Source organism: Plectropomus leopardus, chromosome 12 (assembly GCF_026936395.1).
Source record: "Plectropomus leopardus strain MGB_pleo_1.0 chromosome 12, ASM2693639v1, whole genome shotgun sequence".
Taxonomy (NCBI): domain Eukaryota; kingdom Metazoa; phylum Chordata; class Actinopteri; order Perciformes; family Serranidae; genus Plectropomus; species Plectropomus leopardus.
The window spans coordinates 4694313-4705562 of record NC_142187.1 but is presented as its reverse complement, the minus strand read 5'-3'; the positions used below and the strand labels follow the sequence as shown (position 1 = coordinate 4705562).

At 38.1% G+C, this 11250-nt stretch overlaps 1 protein-coding gene across 2 annotated transcripts in view; it reads right to left on the bottom strand.

The window, feature by feature from the left end:
• Positions 1 to 209: 209 nt before the first annotated feature.
• The window catches only part of ca8 (carbonic anhydrase 8 (inactive)), a 29722-nt gene continuing 18681 nt past the window's right edge, over positions 210 to 11250 (bottom strand). For both annotated transcript variants that reach the window (XM_088085553.1, XM_088085552.1), the window contains exons 8-9: positions 6797 to 6991; positions 210 to 644 (exon numbers count right to left, since the gene is read on the bottom strand). In XM_088085553.1, the coding sequence (XP_087941679.1) occupies positions 6857 to 6991 (135 nt within the window). In that variant the 3' untranslated portion in view covers positions 210 to 644; positions 6797 to 6856. The remainder of the gene's footprint in view (positions 645 to 6796; positions 6992 to 11250) is intronic.

Genomic DNA, 11250 nt, shown 5'->3' with positions numbered 1-11250 from the left:
TTGACAGCATTTTCGGATTCAACCTTTTAAAAAAACAACAAAATGAGTTAGAATTGCAGTTTATAAACTGTGTGTTGAACTCTTTCAGCAGGTCTCTTACAGCACATCTGTCTGTCTGTCTGTGACACATAATGAGAAGCCTGGTGGATGCACACAGTGTTTATGCAGCACAGTAGGCATGTGTAGGTGTGTTTGACTTTTTTTTCAATTGTGTGTGTGTGTGTGTGTGTGTGTGTGTGTGTGTGTGTGTTTCAGGTGCATCTGTGGTTCATGCTTCCTCTTGTTTTGACAGCAGAGACGGGCCGGTTGTAAAGCTTCCTATCATCTAATCACACGCACAATAATGCTATACAGACAGCACACACACACACACACACACACACACACAGGGAGAACATTACACTCATAGACAGTAAGATTGAGAAGGAGAGGTTATGCTGAAAACAACTACACACACACACACACACACACACACACACACACACACACACAAACACACAAAGAAAAGCAAACACTAAAGGTGTCAGAACAATAGTTTCTTTGTCCACCTTCAGTCTGCAGCTGATCTGCAAACACATCAACTTTCTCTCCCTCCCTCCCTCCCTCCCTCCTTCTCCTGCTCCTCTCTTCTCAGCTCTTCTCTCCTGCAAAGAAAGAGAACTTTGGGTCAGATCACAAAAAAGCAGGAGAGAATCCAGATGGGCACTGCAGCTCAGTAAAATGTCTTTTATAGCTCCTGCGTTTCTGCACAATACGTCATGTTTCTAGTTTTACAACTTTCAACGTCAGACTGGGAAACAAATTTCAGCTGTAGTGAAGCTACTCAAGAGACACGTGTCGCAACTACTCTGCAAAAGTTGATGATATCTGCATCTGCAGTGCCATAAAATCACCTGACTGTGTGATCACCAGTCATCAGTCAAACCAACAGACCACTGAAGTGTGATCTAAATCCTCTACATAAACAAGGCTCCATTTCGTTTACAGGCTCACAGAAGAGTTACCTGTTATATTGTGATTTGCCTCAAGCTACAGTTTATTAGTGTGGTACCTTCTCATTGAGACAACTTATTGGATTTATGCTATAGGACTGGATGGTTACAAAACCATCAATATTTGAACTCCAATAGCCATGGAATTAAAAATATTTAGCAAAGGGTACATGGTTTAGTTCACTCATACAACGGAGGATTAAGGCCATGTTAAAAGAAAATAAAAACAATGTTAGACTTTGAGAGTTAAGTAATAATAATACGAGAATAAAGTCATAATATATGAGAAAATAAGTCAGAATATTTTGAGAAAAAAGTAGTAATATTATGAGAATAAACTTGTACTATTGCAAGAATAAAGTTGTAGTTTTACAAGAAAGAAAGTTGCAATTTTATGAGAATTAACTCTTAATACTGCAAAAAATCATACTCATAATTTTACAAGAAAAAAAGCTGTAATTTTTATGAGAAAAAGTCATAATTTTATGAGAATAAACCTACATTATCAAAAGAATGAAGTCGTAATTTTAAGAGAAAAAAGAAGTCATCATTTTAGGAGAAAAAAGTCGTAATTTTATTAGAATAAAATCTTATTATTATAAAAATAAAACTGTAATTTTACAGGAAAGGGGATATTATATTGCGGAAATAAACACATTGCCAGCAAACTATAAAATAGAAAAACAAGAAAAGAGCACAGGCAGCCTACTGGGCAACCAGTGCCCCCGGTGTTCTGCCGTGCCGCACACAGTCAACAGGTAGGCTAATGTCACTGTGTGCAGCATGACTTTATTCTCCTAAAATTCCGCCTTTTTTCTCCTAAGATTACAACTTTTTGTCTCGTAAAACTGTGACTTTATTCTCATAATATTATGAGTTTATTCTCATAATCTTATAACTTTATTCTCAAAGTCTAAAAAAAAAGGTCCTTAATGTGGCCCTAAAACTCCATCATGCACTCGACTTCAGATCTACTTCAAAGCAATCAGAAAATCAAAATTTAAAATAAAAATTAAAAATCAGGATACCAAAGTGAGCCAAAAAGCATTGGAGGGAAAGCTGTCTTTGCTGCACTCATTAGAACTGTTCCAGAATGTTTTTTGACATGGAGCTGTATGATGTACTAATCCACAGTCAGTATAAATACTATCTACAGTAGATATCAATTACGTCAATTACGCCCCTAGTTTGGGAAAACAGCAGGAAAGCAGAAACCAACTGAAGCAATGTACTGCTGGATGGGGGCCATCAGCAAAACGTATTTTAGTCACCTGGAAAAAAAAGCGGCTGGAAAAAAGTGTAACAAATTAAGTCTATGTTATATTGAGGGTATTTTCAGTGTGTTACCTCTGCGTCAGACAGCCCGTTCCAACAGGCAATATGTTAACGGCTTCAGCTCTCATCAAAGCCACCAGACTCCATTGCCAAAAACAACCTTTTTTAGTCAGCTGAAAACACGAGCTTCTGGCCTACCGCTACTTTGATCAGTTATCAGTTTGTGTTATTGTGTGACTTTGGTTACCTTCAACTAACTAACTTAAGGTGCCAAAATCACACAATAACACAACCTCACTAAGTGACTGAGGCAGTAGTAGACCAGCAGCTCCTGTCTTCAGAATTGTTAAATCACTGTTTTTCTCAGTGGAGTCTGGCTTTGGTAAGGTAATACTAACTAGGTAGCTTGTCAAGTCATTTTCAGGTGTCTTTTATTATGAAATACAACATTTGTCTAGAGCTCAGGGTATTATAAAGACTTGAAAACTGTGATGTTAATAATGGCCTATAGTGTTGTAAAACTCCACAGCTAAAGCTTAACACAGATATTACAGTATATTGGGGAGAGAGGTCTGAAATATGATGAGATTACAGATTATGAGGCCCACTGAGGATGCTATGGGTGATCAGATATTTCTGTTACACCACTGACTGTTATAGTAGCATCAGAACTTTTTGGTGTTACAGCTCTAGAAAAAAATGTGCTGCCAAAAAATACATAAAAATTATAATAACAAATAAAAAACAAACAAAAAACAAACTCATACAGAGAAATTTCATAAAGGACTCCGATAATTTTGTTATTTTGAAATAACTTCCAATATAATTTTAAAGACATTTTTACACAGTCTCAATTGTGTCATGCATTGTATTGGAATTTAAAAAACATGAGAAAATGCGTTTAGCCTCATTTCTTCATGAGAGAAATTAGGCTAAACACAAAGAAAAAATAACATATGAGTGGAAAAAATCCAGATCTAAAGGGGTTAAACCAGCTTCAAAGACCTGAAGAATCAGCTCTACATGTGGAATCCGTTACCCACATATGAAAAACTGGGCCCAGCTCTCTTAGACAATGTCTGCTATTTGTGCTGAAAGACCTTTTTGTTGCAGGCCATGATGCAAAAAAATGTAATTAAATATATACATACATAGAAATGTATGTACACTGTTTCTATGCTTTCTGACATTTGCCTGAAACATCATGCAAATGTCACATCTCAGCAACACTTGTATAATCAAAATAAGATTTAAGGCAGTTCTGAGGGCAAAAGGGGGTCCAACGTGGTTCTAGCAAGGTGTACCTAATAAAGTGTCTGGTGAGTGTACGTATATACCTGCTTGGCACCAGCATGTTGACATTTAGCTCTGCCTCTGAGCTCACGGAGCTGCCAAGCATGGCCGCAGACTCTCTGTCCTTTTTCTTTATGAGAAGGACAAAGATGGTCGTAAATCAGATCTTTATTTTCACAACAGCAGGTGCTCTTTGCAGCTGCTGACAGTTGGCTGTGTCATATTGACAGGTATGCAAGTGACAGCAGAGTCATGCAGGTAGCAGCATGATTTGGTTTGCTTTCTGTATATTTTGGCAGGCAGTGTGGAGAAACAACAAGAGAAAAGACAAGAATGTTCTGGCACTGGTCATTTTTTTTTTAACCAAATATCAGCCTTTCTTTAGTAGTTTAGGTACTGTGACCTCCTCTCAGCTCCTCTCAGCTCCTTTCACCTCCTCTCTCCTCCTCTCTCCCTCACAGGTCTCAGGTAGGTTTGTGCTGGTGGGACCAGATCAGTGTCAGTTTACACCAGAAACAATAGTCCTCTGTTCTTTGTCTCCCTATACCGTGCCCTCCTCCGTCTCCTCCTCTTTCATCCCTCTGGCATTCTCACCTCCCTTCATCACACTGCCCCTCTCTTTCTCTCCCTCCTCCCTCACTCTGTCTTCCCTCCTGCTCTCATCTCTGTGTCCCTTCAATATGAGGCCAGCTCTGATATTCACTGACAGTCAGCCTGCTCTTCACAAGTGTTGCTCTGCCAAAAAAAGCAACAACAGTTTAGTTTTGAAACTGAAAAAAATGCTGTATTTAGAGTGATTCATTTAACCCTTTGAAACCTGGATGGACATCAGTTTTCTTGTGCTATGTTTAGATGCCTTTCACAAGTTATTGTTCCCCAAAATTCCCCACAACTATATTTATAATAATAGTAATTTTATACTTAAATTAATTATGTTCTGTTAATTACGTAACAGAATTATTTTTTTAACAAAATATATAAAATAAGCACTTTTTAATTACTAGCACTTTTAAATTGTTTTTACTTCTCAAAAAAATAGTGAAAAGATTATAAGGAAATTACCTGAAAATAAGCCAAAGAAAGAAAGAAAGAAAATGACCACAAATACGTTTTTTTTCAGTAACATAATTTTTAAGATACTATTTAATTAAAATATATTACTTCAAATATTATTAAGAGAATTATAAACATACTTAACTGGACATTTTTACGCATTTTTTTAATAATATCTAGTAACTCCCCTACCCCACTCCACAGCTACTTTTCAGATAGTTTCCATGTCACCTTTTACTTATTGGTTGCAGTTTTTGTTAAGTTTCATGCCAAGTTGCTCATTATGTTTTTTCCTCATATTTTTTGAAAGAAAACAAACTAATTTTCTCTGGTTTCAGAGGTTCAAATGCTGGTCAAAGGGGAATCAATTCAGCACAATAAAACTGATGTTGATCCAGGTGTTAAAGGGTTAAAATGATAAAACAGGATTTCTTGAAGTCAGTAGCTACACCAAGGTCACATGAAATATCTGACTGCATGGAAGATGTTAGTTCTTGCTGACCCTGACATTATGTTGAGCACCAAGGCTAACTGAAGGCCAAAGTGTCAGACTGTGAGAGGAATAAACTGCAATAACATGCTGTTACCAGTGTGTGGGCTCTTACCCTTCTGTTTTTGTGCATATTTAACCATAAAGGTTTCATATTCCAAAACATGAAACTCCTTTGTCTTTTCTTAGCCTCCTCATCCCCCCTGAGCTCCAAACGCTGTGCCCCATCTCTCTGCCGCAGTGCTGCTGAGCTATATCTGGGGCCCCTCCATACACTCCATACTGTATATAGGCTAGACTCAGATTAGCAACTGAACTGGGTTAGTTCTTCCAGGGCTTGACCCACTACACTGTACTTTCAGAGGACCCAAAAACCTCAGGGGACAGTATTCCATTAAAAGACTGTCCCTTATGAGGAAATGTGCTGAACTCACTAAAACTACAGAAAAGAGGGTTTGGTGATAAATGTTGCTCAGTTGAAGTTGTTGTTTTTTAAAATCATGTATATGCTGAATTAAAGCTGCACTATCAGTGTTTTATTTTTACAATGGACTAAATAAGATTAATAAATAAGATTTTCATTTATATTATTTAGATTTTATTTATTTATTTGTGGCACATGGTAAATATCGTTTGTGCTTTCAACAATTGGTTGTGTTGTGTTAGTGCTAACTGGCTAACTAGCACTCTCAATCTGTCCTGCAGGGTTTACACTTTTGTTTTGTTGTTTTTTGCGGGGTGGGGTGGGGGAGGGGGGGGGGGTATTCAGCCAATTTGGCCAGAAATATTCCAAAATTCTGGCCGGATAAAAACAAATCTGCCGACCATATGTTTTAAATAGCCATATAATAGTCATTTAAATGATTATAAAACACTTCAAATTAAAGAACTTGAAAACAAGCTGAATGAAGAAGCAGTTTTGTATCAGAGGAAAAGGAGGAGAAGGACTCCGTGAGCAGAGCACATAATCATACGTATATATCATATGTAACATATCACTTATATCAATAACTACTGGAACTACACAACTGCATTAATTTATGGCATTTATGCAACATTACAGCTCAACAAAGTGAAAGCAGCTTTCTAGCTGATTTCAAGATGAAACTTGTAACATGAACTGCTCCTGACCAGGTTATGTTTGCAGCATAAGTTACCATGGCAATCCAGCCAGGTTATAGGGGAGCCACCTCGCTAAGACACTAATCTGGCTTTGTGGTACAGCCCTCTGATTCACCCAAGTATCACAGTAACACAAAGAAAGTAACACTAAGGCAGCTGCAGTTCATCAGCTCTGGTGGTTGGCGAGGTAACATGACTGTTTTTATCAGCAGAGTCTGGTTTTGAAGAGCGCATAGAGTTTGAGTTTTTCTTTCATTTCAGTTGCCCTTCAGGGACAACTGTATGTTTAGGAAGTGCTGAGTGGAGATTTGTCACTTTCATAATACTTCTTGAGTTGTGTGAGAGTTTCTAAATGGACATTTATACACTATTTCTCTGTTTTTAAAAGTCGATCCCTGTGACTTCAATTCATTCATTCAATTTTCTTTGATTTTGGAATTTCTGTTCACTGGAGGGCATGCAGAGAACACAGTTTCCTGTATGTGTTCTTTCTAATTCAACTTAACACAGATTCAGTGATTGATATGTAAATGATCATTTGTGATCTGACAAATTCCTTTGACACTGTTACCTTCAGTACATGTATCTCTAGGTCCTGTAGTTTTTCTGTTTTGGCAGTGGAGAGTGAGAGTCACTGGAAGGCGGCGCGAACAGTCCGGTCACTGAGCGGCTGGGTTGGACGGAAGTTGTCCCCCAACATCCCATCATTCCCTTCTAGCAGCTCCGCCCCTTTGACATGAGACCGCAGCCTCCGAAACTCCTCGATCTGCAGAAGAGGAAAGATTATATTTGAGAGGCCAAACCATAGATGTGAATTTTACCACAGAAGTTACATGAGTGTTTATGTTTTGTAGAACAATGGACAATATAACAGCTCCGCCAAAGTGTAGCTTTTCGGTCTGAATCACCCCCTGGTGTCTAGCTGCAGTATAGGTCATAAAGCCCGCCCCTCCATGTTAGTGAATGGTGATAGGCCAAACTAAAAACTCACAGTACATGCCAAATACATTTTTCCAAAGATGGTTTCTGTCACTGAAGGTAGTTTTCATCATCTTGATGTTTGTTCAAGCGTTTGTTTTTATGATAAGTTCTGTTCTAATGAGTTATTAAATTATACAAAAGGGGGCCTTTCTGCCATGATTGACAGCTGTGACAGCCAATCCATGCGCTCACATTTAATTGCGCTGCTCACGATTGGTCGTATGGGTGTTTTGGCGGACTCCGGCTCCGAATGAGGTCACCACAGCAAGATGGCAGTGGTCATATAAGGGATATTTTAGCTTCATTTAAGCATAGCAGGGGTAAGTGGAGACAGGTCGTCCATCTTTATATACAGTCTATGGGTCAAACTAGGTCACAGCTCCATATTTAAAGGCCAAGAGACTAATACTGAAATTCCTGGACTGATGTGGCTGATAAACACTTTTCACTATCTTTAGTTTGCATGATGAAAGGATCCCAAAATACTTCAAACATCCAGTGCATCCTGGGAATTTAATCCTTGGCAGAGTTAGTAAGTTTCTGAAACTTGCACAGTGTGTTCATACAGTCTGGTCCCTATATAACAAGACAGTATGGTTCCTTAAAATGTTTTTGCCTTTTGGCTTTCCATAGAAACACGAGATCATTCGAACACAAATGACTTCAAATATTTGCTCAACACTCAGGGCTTTCTCGAGCTGTTACACGCTCAGGTGATTTGGTGACTTTCAGTGTGGAGGAAACACAACCTACATGAGGAAAAATGAGAAGACTGGGACCCATGTAAAGTCCCCAATGGCAAGCAGAGAAAAAGACCCTTTAATGATATAATGATAATGTGGGAGTGTTATATGATCATCTGAAGACAGCTGACACTTTTTATAGCTGTGGAAACTTTAGTAAAGTTTTAGTAAATCTGTGGGAAGATTTGCACGCCTGGCACTGAAAACCTAGATTCAACCTAGACCAGATTCACGAACGCCATGGAAACTCAGATATGATCATAGGCACATGGGTATGTTCATAAATGCCAATCAATCATGAATTGCATCCACTCCTACCACTCCTACGTCAGCAATTTGCATACATCCCTGCCCATGAAGAGCCAGTGAGCACCACATAAGTTGAAAATTACTATTTTTAACTACTATTACTGACAAACTGCAAACATGCCACAAACAAAGAAAGAAAGAGAGAGAAAAACGTTTCAGGAGCTGGGAATAGTTATTAAAAAAGTTATTTATGGTAAAGTGAAGCTGAGAAAAAAATATTTTCTTTTCATTTATGAAACTGTCATGAATTGTCTCATGCTTAAATGGCACCTTGGCAGGAGTTTAAATGGACTGAATCAGGAGGGAAATACAAAGAAAGAGGGAAAGTGAAGGAACAGTGGAACATGTGGAGAGAGAGAGAGAGAGAGAGAGAGAGAAATGAGAGACAGAGAAAGGAGGTCTGCAAGGTGACTTGGTCTGCAGTCGTTGATTCCCCCACCCCAGCAGTGGGAGAGATGTGCGCAACGTGCTGCAGAGAGTGGTGACCATTAGCTGCGCGCTGCATCACCATGCATCAACATGCATACTAGATGCACTGAGGGGCACAGACTGCTTTGCCAAACCTGTCATGCACAAGATAACAGACTAACAGAAAGAAGAGAAGAAGAAGAAGTGGACCAAGGAAAAACGCCAGTCCTTACACCTGGAACACACTGCATGTGTGAGCAGCGCCTGATGGCAACTTCGCAAACTGCTGCCTCTTGCAAGTTCGTGGTGTTCAAACTGGCAGCGTTGTTGCTGCTATGCAGCTGCAGAGCTGCCTGCTGTATTTCCAGAATCATATCCACATATCCCACTCATTTCTGAAACAATTTAAGCTCCTCCTCTCCTAAGAGAGAGAAATTGAAACTGCAGTGAAAGGTGATATAATGTCAATATAGTTATCAAAAGACAAAGTTCACTGTCTATTTTTTTCTAAGAACTAGAAAGAATCTGCAAGACTCTGTTTCTCTAGATGTGCCGCAGCTGAGAAGCAGCTGAGCCGCGTGCAGGCAGTGTGGCTGCTCTGACTTATTAACATGGGCACAAAAAAATCCCAACAGGCTCCACACTGCTCACATGCTGCATACACAGGCCATGTCTCCTAGGCATTAGCTTGTAATACATGTTTGAATATTACAAAAAATATATTAATAATATATCAAATGTAATATGATTTAGGCCCTTTTTTCATAGTACAAACTCAAGTTGTACTGGTTACTTACCAGAAAAAACTTTTCAGGGGTACTGGTAAATAACAATAAAACTTGAAAAAAAGAATACTGGTATTAATAATAACAGCATCTTTACCTGCACTAACATTTTACCAACATGAACAATATAAGAAATTAAAAATAAATACATGAATAAATGACACCCAGTGAATTGAACAGTGTTGAAAGAGTATTCTTAGCCATTACATCTGCTGATTTCAGAACAAGCACGTGTGCCTAGAGAAAATCTGGCAGGTGGCTAAACAAACAGCTTGTATTTACAGAGCACTAAATAAGAGCTTTTGACAGATCTGGTCGTCAAGAAGCAACATCTCTTGTTGTTTTCTTGCTCAGACCAACATTTTGAGATCAGAACTGTGACAGAAAGGACCCACAATATCACTTCCTGTCCATGTGTAAGATCCTATCACTTTTACACACATGTACTGTATGGTGGCAGGCCAAAACAAACATGACAACAGTTCCTGTGTCGTGCTGTTGGCTCACAGATGGAGGATTTACAGCCACCTGTAGGCATAGAAACACTTGAATGCCTGTATGCACATATGCATCGTGTGCATACACACACACACACACACACTCACAGCAGTCAGTATTAGCCGGATGTTGGAGGTGTGTAGTTTGGGTACGCAGGACGCTTGTGCTGTTGTTCATCCAGCTTGTGGCTCAAACATGACACAGAGATTTAACTCCTGCAGTACTCACAAATAAGTCAAGTGAGGAAACATCTACAACAAATAAAATACATTACAGTTGATTAGGCCTACTTATTATTGCAGTGAGGCAATTGATTAATTAATAAATAACTCACAATACACATATTTCTAGAATATATCTCAGATGTCCAGATAATACACAGATGACAAATTTATGACTCATAATTATAATTTATGACTCATAATTATAATCCATCCACCCATCCACCTCCAGTGCATTGCATATGGCATATATATATATAGCTTATATTGTTCCAGTTTTTCTGAAACTCATCCATGGTCATATTGTTTTGTTATTTTATTTCTCAGAAATGGACTGATGTATTGTTTTTATTGTTGCTTTTGTGAATTATTTAATTACATTTGGTTTATTATTTTCCATTGTTTTCTTTTCTATTCCAGTCTTTTCTATTTGTAAATAGCTTTCTGGAGCAAGGCACAAAACCATCTCCCTACACAATGCACTGTGTCTGATAGGCTTCTTACTGGTTTTCACAGACAGCATCGTGTCACTCCAATCCTGGCTTCCCTCCGCTGGATCCCTGTTCGTTTCAGAATTATTTTAAGATTTTTTTTAATCACTTTTAAAGCTCGTCTGTGTCTGGCCCAAAGCTACATAACAGAAATGTTGATCCTTTATGAACCATTTTTATTTTGTTTTATCTATTCAACCTTTATAATTTATGTTTTATTTGTTTTATTTTCTTGAATTTGTGGTTTTACTGCTCTTATTACATCTGATGTTGTTGTTTTTAATCTTTTTTTCTTTGTATTATTTTATATTGACATTTAATGTCTTGCATCTTGCATCATTTGTCTTTTGGTTTTAATTTTATCCTAACTCTACCTGAGTTTCATCTCGCTTGTGTTCAAAAGGGCTGTTCGGCTTTCAGTTGTTGTTGTATCACCGTCTATGTATCTCATTTCCGCTCTGGTTAGTTTGTGAAAGCACTTTGTAAACTCTGTTTTTTAAAGTGCTAATAAATAAAGTTATTATTATTATTATTAGTAGTAGTAGTAGTAGTAGTATATGAAAAATGAATTTGATTTGATTTGATTTGA